General features: G+C 39.2%; 1 protein-coding gene across 1 annotated transcript in view; it reads left to right on the top strand.

The window, feature by feature from the left end:
- The first annotated feature begins 93 nt into the window (after positions 1-93).
- The window catches only part of KIN (Kin17 DNA and RNA binding protein), a 42,982-nt gene continuing 22,023 nt past the window's right edge, over positions 94-21,052 (top strand). Inside the window, exons 1-7 of the mRNA XM_066278858.1 lie at positions 94-270; positions 4,993-5,087; positions 7,866-7,909; positions 7,994-8,116; positions 9,657-9,838; positions 10,580-10,628; positions 11,484-11,541. Of these exons, the coding sequence (XP_066134955.1) occupies positions 157-270; positions 4,993-5,087; positions 7,866-7,909; positions 7,994-8,116; positions 9,657-9,838; positions 10,580-10,628; positions 11,484-11,541 (665 nt within the window). The 5' untranslated portion in view covers positions 94-156. The remainder of the gene's footprint in view (positions 271-4,992; positions 5,088-7,865; positions 7,910-7,993; positions 8,117-9,656; positions 9,839-10,579; positions 10,629-11,483; positions 11,542-21,052) is intronic.

Raw genomic sequence — 21,052 nt, 5'->3', positions numbered from 1 at the left:
GTAGGTAAACCTCGCGAGTGTTGGGGAGCCCGGCCCTCTGAGGCCCCACCTTTTTCGGCTAATAGCTAGTATTTGTCCCGCCCACTACTACAGTCTTGTTCCGCTTCCGGTTGACAAGGCGCTGTTCTCTGTGAGATTATCGCTTTGGTGGTCGCGATGGGAAAGTCAGATTTTCTTACGCCTAAGGCCATTGCTAACCGGATCAAATCCAAGGGACTTCAGAAGCTGCGCTGGTATTGCCAGATGTGCCAGAAGCAGTGTCGGGACGAGGTAAGTGGAAGAGGTAAGGTCCGGCTGAAAATCCGGGCTCGTGTCCCTAATGCTGAAGTTGAAGGCGTGGATCTCAGGTACCTAGTCTTGGGTCTGTTCTGAGCAAGTCAGGTAGTCAACACAGAGAGGCATCCTTTCCTGCCGCCGACGTCCTTAGTGGGGAACCAGTGGCCTTTGTCCCATTCTGCCCCCCAAAGTAATGAAAAATAGAAGATGTTGCCCCTCTCGTAGGAGTGATCCCACTAAAGCTATCATAAAACGGAGGCCTGAGTAATTAAATGCGAGGCGCCTAGGCAGTAACAATAACAATCTCTGACTTGATATGACTCTTAAGAGAAGGATGATTTAGGATTCACATCAGGATCCGATTGAAAAGGAGAAATAAGTTCTTGCACACTATTCATCAAACAAAAATTTATTGAGCAGCTATAATGTGCCAGGCCAGGATTTATTGTGGTTAATATGTGAACTCTAGACCAGGTGGTGGCGCAGTGGATAGAACGTCGAACTGGGATGCGGAGAACCCAGGTTCGAGACTCCGAAGTTGCCAGCTTGAGTGTGGGCGCATCTGGTTCGAGCAAAACTCACCAGCTTGGACCCAAGGTCACTGGTTTGAGCAAGGGGTCACTCGGTCTGCTGTAGCCCCACGGTCAAGGCACCTATGAGAAAGCAATCAATGAACAACTAAGGTGTCGTAACAAAAAACTGAAGATTGATGCTTCTCATCTCTCTCCGTTCCTGTCTGTCTGTCCCTATCTATCCCTCTCTCTGGTTCTCCATCTCTGTAAAAAAACAACAACAAAAAAAACACAAAACAAACAAACAAAAAAGGTGTGAACTGTAGTCAGACACAGAATTATGAAGCCTAGCCCCACCACTTACTGCTGTGTTGTCTTGGGCAAGGTATTTAAATTCTCCCTGCCTGTTTACTTATCTGTAAAGTGGCAACAATAAAAGTACCCACTTGTAAGATTGTTGTGAATTTTAAATGAGTTAAATATGTGTCAAGTGATTCGGGGAGGTCTTTGGAGAGATCTTGAGAAGCTTTGTGTGCGGTGCTATGGAGTTTACACGTTTTCCCATTAATGAGATGGATAGTGAATTGCCTTGAAGAACTGAGAGCAGGCTAGTGATGTGATCATAGGTATTTTTTTCTCTGGACATTGAATTAGATAAGAATTGAAGAACGCTGGGCAATTGCAATTGTATCTGCAAGTGAGGGATGAGATATTTTAGGTGGGACTCACATTGAATAATACTGATACTGTTACTCATTTTCATTTCTCTTTAGTTCTTTCTATTTAAGTCAGGGTGAAATTCTCACACAGAAAACTAGAGACCAGTGCATTAAACATCCATATATCCATTACTTGGATTTAACATTTTATGTATTTTATCATATTTCCTATTTTTTCTTGAAATATTTTATTAATTTTTTTATTGATTTTAGAGAAAGAAGAAAGGGAGAGAGAGAGATTTGTTGTCCCACTTATCTATGCATTCATTGGTTGATTCTTATATGTACCCTGACCAGGGATCAAGCCTGCAACCTTGGAGTATCAGGACAATGCTCTACCAACTTAGCTAACCAGCCAGGGCTTGACATATTTTAAAGTAAATTATAAATTTCAGAATATTTCAACTCTAAATACTTATATATGCATTTCTAAAATATTAGTATATTTTTATACACAGCCACAATATACTGTATTTTTTCGTAAGACGCACCTGACCATAAGATATACCCAGGGTTTTAAGAAGGAAAATAAGAAAAAAAATATTCTGAGCCAAATGGTGTGTTGAAATATTTAATAAAATACCATATTTTTTGCTCCATAAGACACGGGCATTTCCCCCTCCCCTTTTTGGGGGTAAAAAAGTCAGTCTTATGGAGCGAAAAATACAGTATATCATAAATAACAATAAAAATTCCTTTGTTACCTGATAAACTCCATATTCACATTTCCTCAGTTCCTCCAAATGCTTTTTAAAGCAATTTTTAAAAAACCAAGATCCAATGAAAAGCTATGAATTGGATTTGTTTATTAGGGTTTTTTAAAAATAAACTTTATTTTTTGAGCAGTTTTACATTGACATGTCATTATCACCAAAATCCATAGTTTACATTAGTGTTCACTCTTGGTGTTAGACATTCTGTATCCACTATTATGATGTCATACATAGTGGTTTCACTGCTTTAAAAATCTTTGTGCTTCAGCTTATTAGAACCTTTTTTTTTTTTTTTAGAGAGAGAGAGAGGCAGGAAGGGAAAGAGACGAGAAGCATCAAACTCATAGTTGTGGCACTTTAGTTGTTCATTAATTGTTTCTCTTACGTGCCTCTACCAGAGGGCGCCAGCCAAGCCAGTGACCCCAGCTCAAGGCAACAACCTTTGGCTCAAGCCAGCAACCATGGGATCATATTGGTGATCCCATGCTCTAGCCAGCAACTTCATGCTCAAGCTCACGAGCCTGTGCTCAGGACAGTGACTTTGGGGTTTTGAACCTGGGACCTCAGTTTCCCAGGTTGACACTCTATCCACTGCAACACCATTGCTCAGGCTATTAGGACTTTTAATTATAAGTTCTAAATTTTAAAATAGAACCCGCTTCCTCCATCATTTCTTTCCACTCCCCAATTTTTTTTCTTGCCATTGACTTGAAGAGACTAGGTCAGTCGGTTATCAGAGCATTCCCAAATTGTTTCCTGGTAGTTGTCTTTTGCCTTCTTTCTCTTAAACTCTTGGTAGCTTTTGATACCTAAAGACTTAATTAGGTTCAGATTAAACATTTTGGGGGTGACTACTTCATAGGTGATCCAGTGTATTTCATATTGCAGCACGTAATGAAGTGCTTATGTCTAGTAGGACTGAAATTATTAAGTAAAGATGACAGCCTGTAAAGTAATGTTAGAAAGTAATATTTTCCCATTTGCAAGACCAAGTAACTAGTAGCATGATACTTTGGAATCGTGACCATATATCTAGTTTCTCATCAGCCTTTCTCTTGTGTGTTTTAGCATCCTTGCTTGATTGAGTCAGTTATTTCATTAAGAGTTATAAAGTGGTTATTCTTCTAATTCTTTCTATATTTGTTACTGGCTGCTATTCATTTGTAAAAACAAGCTTGTTGCATCAGCTATGGCTATTGGGTTATCTTCAAATGTTACCCTAAAATATAGTTCCAGTGGGAAATGGAAGATAAATGCATACTTAGATCTTTCCTGTAAGGTATTTGTGGCGGTTCTGGCCCATTTGCTCCCAGAGCTGTCTATTTTCCTTCCCTACCTGGGAGAGGAGAAGTTGATTCCAATAAGTTTCCATCTCCATCTTCTGTCTCTCAATATTGGAAGAATCAGGGGAGGAAGGAAGGTCTGGTCCAGAGAATTCCAGTCCTGTTCCTCCACTAACATTAGTTTGTTTCACTTTATTGACTTAGTTTTAGTTTATGGAAATGGGACTGTTTTTTCATTTGTGAGACCAATACCAAGTTTTTTTTTTTTATAATATACACTTAAGTAAGAGTAATTCATGTGTAGCACACAGACTAGCAAGAATTGTGTAGGTGCCATTGAGCCGAAGAACTGGATAGAGTGATTAAAAAAGCTGAGCAGGCTCAGTAATAGGTGGAAAGTAGGTGGAGGGGGACACTAGAATGCCATCCTTGGTCTTGGCTTGGGTGATTCAGTATGTGATACAGTGCTGTTCATTTAGATGGTGGGTATAGGAGGAGAGGCACATTTTTATAATCATCTGAGAAGATACAGATTTAGTGTGTTTAACATAAAGTTTATGGAATATGCAATAATGTGTTTTGGATAATAGCTAAAGTAGAGGAATGAATGAAAAATAATGTCCTTAATGGAAATTAATGACCTATTTTATTTCATTATATTCCTTGAAGCACTTGTTTGTATAACACTGTATAAAGTAGATGTTCAACAGGAATTTGATAAATTGAGTAAAAGAAAAAAAACAAAAATCATTCTTATGTTACTGTGCACAGTAATGTTTCTTATAATAATGTCTGTTTCTAAAGCACTATTTTTCTGTCTCTTTAATACCTGAAATGATTCTTTGATTAGCAGGGTTACAAAACTCAAAACGTAAAAAGAAAATTTTTTTTAAATGATGCGGTGCTTATGGCTAGTGATTTGGTTATTTTTTGCAATTTAGATTTTTAAAAATGATTTTTGGAAGTGGGAGAGAGAGAGAGAGAGAAAGAAAGAAAGAAAGAAAGAAAGAGAAGAAGAGAGGAAGAGGGGGAGAAACAGGAAGCATCTACTTATAGTGGTTGCTTGCGGTATGTGCCTTGATGGGGCAAGCCAGGGATTTAAACCTGTGACTTCAGATTTCTGGGTCAATGCTTTATCTACTGTGCCACCACAGGTCAGGCTATTTTTTACAGTTTATTACCAGAGATCAACTTTTTAGTTAGTTTTCTTTTTAAGATTTTTTTAAAAATTGACTTTTGAGATGAGAGATCAAAGGGTAGGGTAATGACAAGTGGGAAGCATAAACTCATAGTTTCTTCTCAAATGTGCCTTGACCGGGAAATCCTGGGGCCTCGAACCGGCAACCTCAGCATTCCAGGCTGACACTTCATCCACTGCACCACACTACAGGTCAGGCATCAACTTTTTAGAGTTTAATTAAATACCTCTACTTAGGCCCCATTATAATGACCTAAATCAGAATTTAACTTCTCCTTTCCATTTTTGTAGAATGGCTTTAAGTGTCATTGTATGTCCGAATCTCATCAGAGACAACTGTTACTGGCTTCAGAAAATCCTCAGCAGTTTATGGATTATTTTTCAGAGTAAGTACCTCAATGACATTCTTTTTTTTTTTTTTTTTTTTTAAAATAAATTTTTATTAATGGTAATGGGATGACATTAATAAATCAGGGTACATATATTCAAAGAAAACATGTCTAGGTTATTTTGTCATTAAATTATGTTGCGTACCCCTCGCCCAAAGTCAGATTGTCCTCCGCCACCCTCTATCTAGTTCTCTGTGCCCCTCCCCCTCCCCCTAACTCTCTCCCTCCCTCCCTCCCATGTCCTCCCTCCCCTACCCCTGGTAACCACCACACTCTTGTCCATGTCTCTTAGCTCAAAGACATTCTTAACTCAAGCTTTATTCAGGTGGACATTTAATAGATGCTGAATATTTTATGTATTGGGGACTCTGTCTATTTCTTACCTGTTAACATGATACTTGTATTATCTTTATGCTCAGTTTCTGTATTCCTTGAACATTTTATCATAGCATGAAGTTGTTAAAAATAATGTTTCTTACAATTCAGTTTTTCCTTACTTCAAACAAACAAAACTGTCTTTTCTTCTAAAACAAATCTGTGTAAGAGCACAGCTCTGGAATCAGAATGCCCTGCTTTGAGTCCTTTTACTCGGGGCTTCTCCACTCCTGAGCTCTGTGACTGGCTGAATAACTTAAGCTTTTCAGGCTTTAATCTCATCTATAAAATGAGACTAAAAATAGTATCATTTTTCAAGTATTTTTCCTAGGATTTATATGAGGTTATATGAGTGAATACTTTTAAAAGAGTGCCCAATACTCACTCTGTAGCATACCATTCTGGAATACCACCAGGGGTGCATTGGCACTCTGTAACATACCATTCTGGAATACCACCAGGGGTGCATTGGCACTCTGTAACATACCATTCTGGAATACCACCAGGGGTGCATTGGCACTCTGTAACATACCATTCTGGAATACCACCAGGGGTGCATTGGCACTCTGTAACATACCATTCTGGCCAGAGCCGTCTCTACTCAGTGTCTTCCTCGCAGCCGCCCTCGCACCCTGTTCACTGTGGCTGCCTCCTGCCTCTGTCAGTCTCCCAGACTCACTCGTGCCTTTTTCCATCTTTTTGATCTTTCTTCAGTGGGTAATGCTCTTAACTCATAATTGAAACACCTCTCTTGTTTACATCCTTCCTGGTTTCTCTCTTACCACACCTTGCTTACTTTCTTCAGTAACTCCTCTTCCTGGCCCAGCTACTCAGATATAGAAAGTCCCTCAGGGTGCTTGCTTGGCTTCCTTTTCATCCCACTCCACAGTCTTCATGAGATACGTTATTTTTTCCCTTTATATTTGAATAAACATAAACTTCTAAGTCTGGATGTTCATTTCTAAGATCTGTCTTGAATTAGTTACAGATTTTTTTTTTTTCCTGGGCAATTCTAATCTATATTTCTGAAGGCTGTCTCAAAGTCAACATTTTTAAAGCTGAACTTATCAGTAGCTGGAATTCTCCCCACCACATCTGCTGGTTGTCTTGTTCTGGCTAATAACTGCCTTTACAGACTCCTGAGCTGTGAACCTCAGAGTCCTCTAGCAGTTTTCTCGTAAGGCTTTTCCTCTACCGTGTCCTTTAAACTTATGCCATTTCCATTCTCACAGCCCCAGTAATTGTCCTTAGTGTCTCCACCTGAAAGATTTCAGTGACTTCCTCACCAACCTCCCAACATGCAGCTTCTGTTCCTCCTGCATCTGTTCTGTGCCTGTGGTTCACAAACTAGTGCATGCATCCGAATCACCCTGAGGGCCTGTGAAGGCAGAATGGCAGGTCCACGTAGCACTTTCCAATTCTGTAGGTCTGGGCTGGGGCTATAGACTTTGTATTTTTATCAAGTGCCCAGGTGATGTTGATGCTGTTGGTCTGGGGACCACATTCTGAGAATTATTATTGTATACTTGTCTACCACAATTTTCTTTCTAAATCACAGATTTTCACAAATTAACTCCTAACTGTATCATTCAATACTTTTCCATTTTCTGCTTAAGCCCAACCTCCTTAGCATGACCTTCAAGTTACTTCAAAAATTAGCCCTAATATTATATTCCAGCTACATCTTCTCCCTGTTATTCTGTTCTGCTCCCACTCTCACACTTATTTTCATCTGTCTTCAAGGTTAGCCAAATTCTATTATCAGTTCTCAGACATGTGAAGCTTTCATGTCTCTGTGCCAGCTGGGAATGACCTTCTCGCCTCTACTTGTAAAAGTCCTTTTATACTTTACCACCTATATTAAAAATCACTTCTGGACTCCTTTGGGTTTCTCCCTCAACTCTTCCTATGATATTTTGTTACATCTCTTTTTCAATTTGACTTCTGTTATGATTGGATCTGCTAGATCATAACCTAGGTGAAGATTTGTTTTATGCATCTATGTTTACCTAGCACTTAACACAGTGTACTCAGTTCAGAGAGACACATTGAGTGTCAGCTTCTTGTGGAATAAGGGCAGTTTTGTTCATCAATATAATGAGGTTATTATGCCACAATCAAAAGTGCTAGGAGACTTCATGAAGGACCCTCTACAAAGATGTGTAGCTGATTTGCCAAGATAGAACGTTTCAACTCCAAACTGAGTTTTACCTTTAATTCTTGAAATCTATAATCTTTTGGGATTCTTCTTTGTTCAGTTTTTAAAGGTTAATAACAGATATTCAATAAATGTTTAATACATTATTTGAGAATTCAAACTACAGTGGCTTAAATTTCAGGAAGATAATGCTATAGATTTGTAGAAATTACCTTAATGCTTTGCTTTTTTTTCTTTACTAGGGAATTCCGAAATGATTTTCTAGAACTTCTCAGGAGACGCTTTGGTAAGCATCTTAAGTATTGTGTACATAATAACTTTATAGTCCTATAACCTGCTCAGAATCCAACAATTCATATTTTGTTCTTAGGCACTAAGAGAGTTCACAACAACATTGTTTATAATGAGTATATCAGCCACCGAGAGCATATCCATATGAATGCCACCCAGTGGGAGACTCTGACTGATTTTACCAAGTGGCTGGGCAGAGAAGGTAAGAATAAGACATATTTGAAGAGTTGTTTTGTGCCTTCATTGCAGGGAGACAGAGAGTTGTCATAGTTTCTGTGTAATTTTATGGAAAAGAGGATGAGTAGGGTAGTTAAAAACCTGATAGAGAGGATGATAATATCACAGGGTTGATTTTGTGTATTACAGTGCAGTATGAATGTCTGGAATTGCTCTTTTGAGAGTGAGAAGATTTATCATTGAAATAACCTCTCGTTTAGATTAAGGGTTATTATCAATTTTCTTCTACTCCCCCACCCTCGTACTCATTTCACTTTAGGAAACTTGTTATCCCCTCTTTTTTTTTTGTTATCCCCTCTGAAGGAGATTTTTAAAATTTATTGCTTTTTCTGTTTTTAATCTTCATAGGAAAAAAGTTGGGGAGAAGAAAAAAGAAGGAAATTTTGTATCAGTGTATTATTTCTTTCATGTGATTCTTTATTTCATTTTAGGGGAATAATTGCTACTTAGTTAAATTAGCAGAATATCATATATTCATTAAATGTTAAACACTTACACACAGTTGAGTAATTACCAAGCAAAGTAATATTTCTTTTATGTGTTTTCTGTGTTGAAATATGTTGCCTCAACCTAGCTATTTTAAAATTGGAGGTGAACACAGTACAGTATACAGAGATATGTTATAGAATTGAGTACCTAAGATCGGTATATTATCTTAATCATTGTCACCCCAATAAATTCAATAGAAAACAAATAAAACTATACTGTGATGTTTAGCCAAAATAATAAATAAATAAAAATCAGAATAGAAAGTTTTTATGTTCAAAGAGGTAATATATTCCACTTAAAATTCTTACCGTATTTTTCACTCCATGTTTTCCCCCCAAAAGTGGAGGGGAAAATGCCTGTGCATCTTACAGAGTGAAAAATAAGGTATTTAATTAAATATTTTAACATACCATTTGGTTCAGAATATTTTTTTATCTTATTTTCCTCCTTAAAATTCTAGGTGTGTCTTATGGTCAGGTGTGTCTTATGGAGCAAAAAATATGGTAAATCTTGGCCCTGGCTGGTTAGCTCAGTTGGTTAAGAGCATCATCCCAAAGCAACAAGGTTGCAGGTTCGATCCCCATTCAGGGCACACATGAGAAGCACCATTAGTGGAACTACTAATAAATGCTTCACTTCCTCCTCACCTCTTTCTTCCTCTCTCTGTCTCGAAAAAAAAAAAAAGAAAAGAAAAGAAAAAAATAAATTAAGCCCTGGCCTGATAGCTTGGTTGGTTGGAGCGTCCTCCTGGAGTGTGAGGGTTGCCAGTCAATTCCCTGATGAGGGCACATGTAAGAGCAGCTTGATGTTCTTGTCTTCTCTCCCTGCCTCTCTGAAAATAAATAAATAAATAAATAATCTGCATCTCGTTAACTGAATATGGAAAATTTATTTACTGCATGACTTTGTATATTTGAATGGATGAATAAATAATGCAGAAATAAAACACATTTATATTTATCTTGAGCTTTGACTGTATACAAATTTATGATGTTTGTTTTATTATTTTTGTTAAGGCTTGTGCAAAGTGGATGAGACACCAAAAGGCTGGTATATTCAGTATATAGACAGGGATCCAGAAACTATCCGTCGGCAACTGGAACTAGAGAAAAAGAAGAAGCAGGACCTTGATGATGAAGAAAAAACTGCCAAATTTATTGAAGAACAAGTGAGAAGAGGTCTGGAAGGGAAAGAACAGGTAGGCAATAATATCATTGAGAGAGACAATAGAGAGGGCTGAAGAAGCAAAATTGCTTGTTTTGTTAAGCATTGAATTGAGTTTTGTGGGTTTTATTTCTTAACTAATGAGAGAAAGAGCATGGCTGACTGTAAATGCCCAGGTTTTGAGACAAACCTTAATTCCTGACTTACTGACTTCACAATCTTGTGTAATTATATAATCTAAATCTCAGTTTTTGTATTTCTAAAAAGCAATAATTAATGGGAAAGAAATAAACAGATCATTTCTCTTGATTGTAATTAATGCAGGGCCAGAGAAAAACACAGTGCGAGGAACATAGAGGGCCAGAGCTTGCTCCATCCAGACTGGGGAGGATAAAAGATATTTGAATTGAGCCGTCTTAAAGAATTAATGAGCAAAACCCAAGTAGTTGGGTGAGGGAGGGCCTGGTGGTGGTTCAGGGGTTAGACTAACCAGATCGGGACACTTATTTCAACAGATATTTACTGGTGACTTCCTCTGTGCCAGACACTCTTATAGGCACTGGGGATACAGCAGTGAACAAAAGATAAAAAAAATCCTGTTAAATAATTCTCATTTGGAGAACCTATAATTTCTTAACTACGGTTTTAATCAGTCATTTTTGAGTTGTATGTTAGTAAAACTTGCAATATAAGTAGCAAGTCCTAATTTAGGAGTATTGAATATTGATAGAAAATACTCTGTTAACCAAGCTATTAAAACATTTTCCCCCCTAAGGAGGCACCTATTTTTACAGAATTAAGCAGAGAAAATGATGAAGAGAAAGGTAATTTTATTTCTTTTTCTTTCTTTAACTTGGATGCTTTTGTATTGGATCTTCTAAAAGTTAGCATATTTGGGAGCAAGATGTAATCTATATGTTACATTGTTCTCATCAATAAGAAGAAAAGGCATACCCACAGTCCCAGAGGTGTGGGGTATTCAGGATTCCACACTGTCAGCAGCTGGTCTCAAAGTGGCTGCCAGCACGTCCAGCCATCATGTGCAGACTCAGCATTGTCCAGAAGATGACAGAGCTTCTCTTCTGGAGTCCTCTGTGAGCAAAGAGGGTTTCTCTAGAAGGTACTCTGCTCACCAGTGGATTTTCTTTTAATGTCATTGGCCGGTCTCTATCACATGTCCATCTCAAGAACAGTCACTGGAAAGGGAATAGGATTATTCTAATTTATTTAGACCAAAAGAACTTTACTAATCACTTCCCAAGACTCCCACCTTATAATCCTGCCACCTTGGGCATTAGACTTTCAGTTCATTCAAATGTGAATTTTAGGGGACACAAACATTGAGACCATGGCATCCTTTGAGCTGTGTGTGAGAGGTATGGACACCTAAACAAAACTGGCATCCTATTAGTGGGGGCAGTGGAGTGGAGAGGCAGCCAAAGCTGTCTGCTATAGCTCTATCATGAAGGTCTTACCCAGCCCTGTAAGCATCTATCCGGTGTATTCTACAGGAATTCATGACCTCTGGATAGGAGCAGTCCAGCTCTCATTTATTAAAAATGCCTGTGGGAAAAAAACAACAAAATACCCATGAATTTCTATGTGGATATATCATGATATCTGGTAAGTTTTATTATTATTTCCTGAAATAATATGGAATACCAATTTTTCTCTTCTAGTGACATTTAATTTGAATAAAGGAGCATGTAGTTCAACAGCAACATCCTCTAAGTCAAGGTGAGCTATGTTGACCAGGTATCTTAGAACTTCAGAACTTCTGTGAAATGTTGATGACTACATTTTAAAAGCTTCAGTGTTATGAATAATGTTTTTCTGGTCATAATTTTTTTGGGGTTTTGGTGTGTGTGTGAAGGGGTGGTTAGCAGTCTTGTTTTTTCTTATTTGCCTGTCATAAGATTATTGCAGGAATCAAAGGAGGACAAAATTGCCCAAACAACTCGATGAAGGAACTAGGATTTATTAAAGCCAGCGGAGCACATGGGGTTTGTAGCTCCAAAACACAGGCTCCCGAAGTTGACTTTCTTACAGGTTATATACCTTTACATTATCTAAGCAATGGGCATGTGATTTCTTTGTTTAAGATTTCCCAGGACTCAAGGAGATGGGAGGGAAAGTTTCAGTGGGGTCAGCAAGGGGAAGGAGTTTCTAGATCACTGGCCATAGTTACATACAGATCCTGTTATTGCTTTGTATTTTAACTATGGGATATATAATTTATTACTGGTTGACTTGGTTACCCTTGTTGGCTCCTTTCCCTTGTATTCTTTTCGTTTTTTCCTTCTCAGTGAGGAGGAAGCCTACCCCTCCTTCCTCAAGATTACTCTGTCTTTGAGGAAAGGGTTATTTTGATTAAAGGCTTTATATGGATAAACTGTTGCTTCTCCCTGTGCCCTTCCCCTCTTCCTACCATGCACTACTGTTAATTTTCTGTCATAGCCCACTTAGGAAGTTTAAATGTTAGCTAAGGTATACATCTTTTGTTTTACCTGCTGTGTTATGATTTTCTGAGAACCCTTAAGTTATTGACCTATCTCCTTAGCACTGTCACCTCATATAGTATATATGCACTAGTAGGCACTCAGTAATAATTGCCTTCTCTTGTACATGGTATAGTATAGGAAGGAGTCCACAAACTTTTTTATGTAAAAGGCCACATGGTAACTATTTTAGAGATTGTCAGTCATATGTATGTCTTTCTCACAGCCATTTAACTCAGCAGTCAGAGTAAGAGAGCAAACATGGACAGTACATATACAAATGAACACGGCTGTGCTCCAGTAGAATCATATTTGTATTTCCCGCTCAGGTTATAGTTTGCCAGACCCCAGTATAGCATATGGACAGCTACTTCTGTCCACTTTTTATGTTCTTTTATAGTTACATATTCTTCTCCCAAGTATTTATTCACTATTTGTGATGTGCAGTGCATTCAGTTTAGTTAAGGAGCTTAAAAAGCTAAATAAAAGAGAAGATGTTCAGGAAGGTACTGATATATGTAGGAACTTATTTTTTATTTTATTTTTTTATTGATTTTAATTTATTGTGTTTACACAGATTCAAGTGTCCCACCAAATACATCCTCCCACCCCCATGTTCCCCTCAACATCCCCCTTTCCCTCTACCCCTAATTCCCTCCCCCCTTCCCACCTGGATTTGCTTTCCTACTCTCTATAATGCTGTGTTATGTATATATAATTTCACCAATCTCTTTCCCTTCTCTGATCCCATCCTCTCGGCCCTTTCCCTCTGTCCACTTTCCCTCTGGTCCCTTTGATCCCACCTCTGCCTCTATTCTGTTTCTCAGTTCACATTGTTCATTAGATTCCTCAAATGAGTGAGGTCATATGATATTTTTCTTTCTCTGCCTGGTTTATTTCACTTAACATAACAGTTTCCAGGTCCATCCATGTTGTCGCAAAAGGTAAGATTTCCCTTCTCACGGCCACGTAGTATTCCATTGTGTATATGTACCACAGCTTTTAATCCACTCGTCTACTGATGGACATTTGGGCTGTTTCCAGATCTTGGCTATTGTGAACAATGCTGCAGTAAACATGGGGGTACATTTCTTCTTTTGAATCAGTGATTTGGTACTCTTAGGATATATTACTAAAAGTGAAATAACTAGGTCAAAAGGCAGTTTCATTTTTAATTTTTTGAGGAATCTCCATACTGTTTTCCACAGTGGCTGCACCAGTCTGCATTCCCACCAGCAGTGCAGGAGGGTTCCCTTTTCTCCACATCCTCGCCAGCACTTATTCTGTGTTGTTTTGTTGATGAGCGCCATTCTGACTGGTGTGAGGTGGTATCTCATTGTGGTTTTAATTTGCATTTCTCTAATGATTAGTGTTTTTGAACTTTTTTTTTGGGGGGGGGGAGACAGAGAGAGTCAGAGAGAGGGTTAGACAGGGACAGACCGACAGGAACGGAGAGATGAGAAGCATCAATCATTAGTTTTTCGTTGCGCATTGCGACACCTTAATTGTTCATTGATTGCTTTCTCATATGTGCCCTGACCGCAGGTCTTCAGCAGACCGAGTAACCCCTTACTCAAGCCAGCGACCTTGGGTCTAAGCTGGTGAGCTTTTTGCTCAAACCACATGAGCCCGCGCTCAAGCTGGCGACCTCAGGGTCTCGAACCTGGGTCCTCCGCATCCCAGTCCAACGCTCTATCCACTGCGCCACCACCTGGTCAGGCGATGTTGAACATTTTTTAATCTACCTATTAGCCATCTGTGTATCCTCTTTGGAGAAGTGTCTATTCATTTCTTTTGCCCGTTTTTTGATTGGATTGTTTATCTTCCTGGTGTTGAGTTTTACAAGTTCTTTATAAATTTTGGTTATTAACCCCTTATCAGATGTATTGTCAATTATGTTTTCCCATTGTGTGCTTTGTCTTTTTATTCTGTTCTTATTGTCTTTAGCTGTGAAAAAGCCTTTTATTTTGATATAGTCCCATTTGTTCATCCTGTCCCTTATTTCACTTGCCCGTGGAGATAAATCAGCAATATATTGCTGCGAGAGATGTCTGAGAGCTTACTGCCTGTGTTTTCTTCCAAGATGATTATGATTTCACAACTTACATTTAAGTCTTTTATCCATTTTGAGTTTATTTTTGTGAATGGTGTAAGTTGGTGGTCTAGTTTCATTTTTTTGCAGGTAGTTGTCCAATTTTCCCAACACCATTTGTTAAAGAGACTGTCTTTACTCCAATGTATGCTCTTACCTCCTTTGTCAAATAGCAATTGTCCATAAAGCTGAGGGTTTATTTCTGGGTTCTCGTTCTGTTCCATTGATCTATGTGCCTGTTCTTATGCCAGTACTAAGCTGTTTTGAGTACAATGGCCTGTAGTATAACTTGATATCAGGAAGTGTGATATCACCCAGTTTATTCTTTTTTTTCAAGATTGCTGAGGCTATTCGTGTTCTTCAGTTCCATATAAATTTTTGGAATATTTGTTCTCTATCTTTGAAGTATGTCTTTGGTATTTTAATAGGAATTGCATTGAATTTATATATTGCTTTGGGTAATATAGACATTTTAATGATGTTTATTCTTTCTGTCCATGAACACGGTATATGCTTCTACTTGTTTGTATCTTCCTTGATTTTTTTTTATCAATGTTTTATAATTTTCCGAGTACAAGTCTTTAACCTTCTTGGTTAAATTTATTCCTAGGTACTTTATTTTTTTGTTGTTGCAATAGTGAAGGGGATTGTTTTCTTAATTTCTCTTTCAGACAGGTCATTGATGTTTTATAAAAATACCTCTGATTTCTGAGTATTGATTTTATATCCTGCCACCTTGCTGAATTCATTTGTGAGGTCCAGTAGTTTTTTGACTTAGACTTTAGAGTTTTCTATGTACAGTATATCATCAGAAAATAATGATAGTTTTACTTCTTTCTTTCCAACTTGGATGCCTTTTATTTCTTTTTCTTTTCTGATTGCTGTGGCTAGGACTTCCAGAAGTATGTTGAATAAGAGTGGTGAAAGGGGGCACTCCTGCCTTGCTCCTGATTTTAAGGGGATTGCTTTTAATTTGATTATGATGTTGGCTGTGGGTTTGTCATAGATGGCCTTTATCATGTTGAGGTATGTTTCCTGTATTCCTACTTTGCTGAGAGTTTTGATCATAAATGGGTGGTGGATTTTATCAAATGCTTTTTCTGCATCTAATGATATTATCATGTGATTTTTCTCCTTTTTTTGTTTATATGATGAATCACATCGATTGGTTTGCAAATATTGTACCAGCTTTGCCTCCCCAGAATAAATCCTACTTGATCAGGATATATGATTTTTTCATATATTGCTGGATCCAGTTTGCTAATATTTTGTTGAGAATTTTAGCATCTAAATTCATCAGGGATCTTGGCCTATAATTTTCTTTCTTTATATTGTCTTTGCCTGGTTTTGGAATGAGGATTATGCTTGCCTCATAAAAGGAGCTTGGAAGTCTTCCTTCTTCTTGAATTTTTTGAAATAGCTTGAGAAGGATAGGAGTTCGTTCTTCTTTGAATGTTTGGTAGAATTCACCAGTGAAGCCATCTGGCCCAGGGCTTTTGTTTGTTGGGAGTTTTTTGGTAACTGTTTCGATCTCATTTTGTTGTAATCAGTCTGTTTATATATTCTGATTCTTCCAGATTGACTTTTGAAAGATTATATCTTTCAAGGAATTTGTCCATTTCACCTAGGTTGTCTAATTTTTTGGCATACAGTTCTTTATAGTATTTTTTTACAATCCTTTATATTTCTGTGGTGTCAGTTGTTACTTCTCCACTCTTTTCTAATTTTATTTGTGTCTTCTGTCTTTTTTTTTTTTTTTTTTTGTGGAGCTGGTTAAAGGTTCATCAGTCTTGTTAACTTTTCAGAGAAGTAGCTCTTGGTTTCATTGATCCTCTGTATTGTTTTTTTAGCCTCTATGTCATTTATTTCCTCTCTATCTTTATTATTTTCTTCCTTCTACATCCTCTGGGCTTTACTTGCTCTTTTTCTAGTTCTTTTAGATGCAGGGTTAAGTTGTTTATTTGAGCTTTTTCTTGCTTCTGAAGGTATGCCTGTAATGCTATGAACTTCCCTCTCAGGACTGCTTTTGCTGTGTTCCATAAATTTTGAGTTGTATGTTCATTTTCATTTGTTTCAAGGAAATTTTTTATTTCTTTCTTGATCTCATTGTTAAGCCATACATTACTTAATAACAAGCTATTTAGTTTCCAAGTGTTTGAGTGTTTTTCAGTTTTTCTATTGTAGTTGATTTCTAGTTTCATGCCATTGTGATCAGAGAAGATGCTTGATATGATTTCTATCTTCTTAAATTTATTGAGACTTGTTTTCTGTCCTAACATGTGGTCTATCCTAGAGAATGTACCATGAGCACTTGAAAAGAATGTATATTCTGCTGCTTTAAGGTGAAAGGTTCTGAAGATATCTATTAAATCCAGTTGATCTAGTGTGTCCATTAAAGCTGCTGTTTCTTTTTTAATTTTCTCTCTTGAGGATTTATCCATTGATGTTAGTGGGGTTTTGAAATCCCCTACTATTACAGTATTGCTGGTGATCTCGCCCTTTATGTCCATCAAAATCTGCTTTATATATTTAGGTGCTCCTGTATTAGGTGCATAGGTATTTATAATGGTTGTATCTTCCTGTTGGATTGCTTCCTTTATCTTTATGTAGTAACCTTCTTTATCCCTTACTATATATCCTTTGTTTTAAGGTCTATTTTGTCAGATATAAGTATTGCTACCCCAGCTTTTTACTCATTTCTATTTGCATGAAATATTTTTTTCACCCCTTTACTTTCAGTCTATGTGTATCTTTTGTTTTAAGGTGTGTCTCCAGTAGACAGCATATGTACGGGTCCTATTTTCTTATCCATGCAGCTACCCTATGTCTTTTTTTTTTTTTTTTTTCATTTTTCCAAAGCTGGAAATGGGGAGGCAGTCAGACTCCCACATGTGCCCGACCGGGATCCACCCGGCATGCCCACCAGGGGGCGATGCTTTGCCCCTCTGGGGCGTCGCTCTGTTGCATCCAGAGCCATTCTAGCGCCTGAGGCAGAGGCCACAGAGCCATCCCCAGCGCCCGGGCCATCTTTGCTCCAATGGAGCCTCACTGTGGGAGGGGAAGAGAGAGACAGAGAGGAAGAAGAGGGGGTGTTGTGGAGAAGCAAATGGGCGCCTCTCCTGTGTGCCCTGGCCGGGAATCGAACCCGGGACTCCTGCACGCCAGGCCGACGCTCTACTGCTGAGCCAACCGGCCAGGACTACCCTATGTCTTTTGATTGGAGTATTTAACCCATTTACATTTAAGGTTATATGTAGTTGTTTATTGCCATTTTATTCTTTAAATCAGGGGTAGTCAACCTTTTTATACCTACGGCCCACTTTTGTATCTCTGTTAGTAGTAAAATTTTCTAACCGCTCACTGGTTCCACAGTAATGGTGATTTATAAAGTAGGGAAGTAACTTTACTCTATAAAATTTATAAAACAGAGTTACAGCAAGTTTAAGCATATAATAATAATTATTACCAAGTACTTTATGTTGGATTTTCTCTGTTTGGCAGAATAAATCTTTATAAAACAACTTACTCTAGTTAAATCTATCTTTTTATTTATACTTTGGTTGCTCCGCTATCGCCCACCATGAAAGCTGCAACGCCCACTAGTGGGCGGTAGGGACCAGGTTGACTACCACTGGCTTCTTTGATCCTCTGCTTCATCCAGCCTGATTTTAATTCCTTCTAGTATAGTCTTTATTTCTGATATTGTGTTTGTCATTTCTGTCTGATTCTTTTTTATGATTTCAATGCTTGTCATCTCTTTGTTTAGGTGCTCATTATGTCCATCTGTTGTTACTCTAAGATTCTTAAGCATCCTAGCAATCATTCTAAACTTGCATCCGGTATCTTGGTTATTTTCATCTCATTCAGTTCTTTTTTGGGGATTCTCTTGTTGATTCATTTGAATTGTATTTCTCTGTCTTCCCATTTTGTCTCTGTATAGACTGCTCCTTTGGATGTACTGTTTGTGTAGCTAGCTGCATATAGGGTTGGTGTTGTCTGCCTCCAGCTTTTAGTTGTGTTGTTTCTAGATCTTCTTGGGTTGGCCTCAGCTGTTGTTGTTTATAATCCACTGTGAGCTACTTGTCTGCTGATACTGCTCTTTTTGCTGTTTGTGGCAGCATTTTCTATGTCTTAGCTGGGTCAGGTGTCAGGAGCTTTTTCTTAAGATACCACTCTAACTAGGATTGTTAGGTCCTGAGCTGATGCTCTCTGTATCTGGCCCTGGGATACCAGCCCTGTACCTCCCTTGCCGGAACTTGGCATAGACCAGTGGAGGTCACTGCTTATGACTGGCCCATAGCAACGTTCTTGCAACTATAGGCAGTGCAGAATTTGTGGCTGCCTCTGCTGTGTCCTGATGCCATTGTAAATATCAGCTTCACTCCTAGGCTGGCTTTTATCTACTCTTGGCCAGTTTGTGTGTCCTTTCTATTCCCGAGGTGTGGTCTTCCCGCCGGCTCCCCACTGCCTCCGCCTCCTCGGGCACTCAGGCAGTGGCACTGCTGCTGGGCATGTGGGCTTGCCGGCCAAGCTTGGGCTGCCCCATGGGTGTGGGGGACTCCTCGCTTCACCAAGTTCTGCCCACTTCATGTTTGCAGGCTGGCTCTCCAGGCTCCGCCCCCCACCGCTGCCTTGCGGGCTCCCTCACTGGGCTCCGTCCCCACCGCCACAACTGCAGCTGGGCCCTCCTGCCCTTCGGAGGGTGCTCAGCAGTTTGGGGGGGCGGTGTAACCCAGATCTCAGCACTCAAAACCTGTGTCCCTGATGCGCCCCTTGATTCTAAGTGTCTCTCTGCACTGACTGGAGCAGGAGAGCCTCTGGTGGGTAATTGCTTCCCTTTGCTGGCTTGGTTTTCCCAGGAAAAATGGTCACTTTAGGTTTGGGGACAGATGCAGTATAGGGGTCAGGGTGGCTGTCCCCCACAGTCTCTCTCTGTGCCCCTGAGACTACATTCTCCTTTCGCTACTTTAGTCCTCTTGGCACTTCCCACTCCCAGAACCCTGGGTCAGATGCTGTGAATGAGGTTTTCTGTGGGGGTCCCTTTAAAATGGAGCCTGGGTCTGAGAGTTCTGCCTCCCTCTCGCAAGCAGTAACCCAGCTCTTCTTTCAGCTAAATACTATCCGTACATCTCCTCTAGTCTGTGGAGCTACAGGCTGGGGCTCTGGTCCTGGGGCTGAGGACCCACAGTTCTCCGGGCAACTCACCCTGCCATGAGAGACCCTCCGGGCCGCCTCATTCCTGGGAGTGGGACAGCCCTTTCCACGTCTCCACCCTTCCTACCGGCTCACTGTAGTGTCTTCCATGATGCTTCATTATAGATTCCTCTTGGTTTAGTCCAAAGTTGGTTTTTCAAGATGACTTTTCCTAAGTTGTAATCCACTTTGGTTCTGAGAGGTGGGAATTGTAACGTCTGTCTACTCTGTTGCCATTTTCCCTCTGTCTCTGTATGAACTTTGTTTTAAGTTGTATTTTACATGTTTTGTATTTAAGGCCCTCAGTTTTTTTCTTTTTTGCTTTGGTGGGGTGCTTAATTTATAGACTAGTGACGTCTATTTGCATGACTGACGTGGCTAGGGAAATTGAAGGATATGGGCAGGCTGAGTCAGAATTGTATAACTGCTTCAAAATGGCTTGCTAAATATCTTAGCTTTAATTAAAATATTTCAAAATTCCTACCTTAGGTATCATGAAGAAATTGATTAATTGAATTCTATGTATGGTACATTTGAAAATTCTTTTTAAGATATTGATATGATATAACCTGGAAGACAGGCTTGAATATATCATAACACACGTCACATGGTTTTAGACAGCTCATATTTCTCTCTATTCTCCTGTATTATTTGTTATTCCTAATTATAGATAAATGTTAAGATTGGTCCCAGTGGCCCCAGATTGATAACTCTTGTATTCATTTTCTATGACTGGTAATAAATTACCAAAAACGGGGTGGCTTGAAACAATGGAAATCTCCTCTGTCTCTGGAGGTCAGAAATCTGAAATCAAGATACCTACAGGGCTGTGCTCCCTCCAGAGGCTCTGGGGGAGAATCAGCATCTGGTGGCTACTGGCATTCCTTGGCTTGTGGTTACATCCCTTGTGATTCATGACCAGGGTCTTTAAATTTCTCTTTGCTTCATCTTCATATCACCTTCTGTGTGTATATCAGACTTCCATCTGTTTCTCTTTTCAGAGACTGCTCTAATGCTACCTTTAGTGCTTTAAAATTTAAAAATGTATATATTTAAAACAATGGAAGATAATAATTCTGGGTTTTTTGGGTTTTTTGTTTTTGTTTTTACAGAGACAGAGAGAGAGAGTCAGAGAGAGGGATAGATAGGAACAGACAGACAGGAACAGAGAGAGATCAGAAGCATCAATCATCAGTTTTTTGTTGTGACACCTTAGTTGTTCATTGATTGCTTTCTCATATGTGCCTTGACTGTGGGCCTTCAGCAGACCGAGTCACCCCTTGCTCGAGCCAGCAACCTTGGGTCCAAGCTGGTGAACTCTTTGCTCAAGCCAGATGAGCCTGCACTCAAGCTGGCGACCTCGGGGTCTCGAACCTGGGTCCTTCTGCATCCCAGTCCGACACTCTATCCACTTTGCCACCACCTGGTCAGGCTCTGTTGTATTTTCTAATCACCACACGTTTTT

This window comes from Saccopteryx bilineata, chromosome 5 (genome assembly GCF_036850765.1).
Source record: "Saccopteryx bilineata isolate mSacBil1 chromosome 5, mSacBil1_pri_phased_curated, whole genome shotgun sequence".
Taxonomy (NCBI): Eukaryota; Metazoa; Chordata; class Mammalia; order Chiroptera; family Emballonuridae; genus Saccopteryx; species Saccopteryx bilineata.
This window is presented reverse-complemented; position numbering and strand designations above follow the sequence as displayed.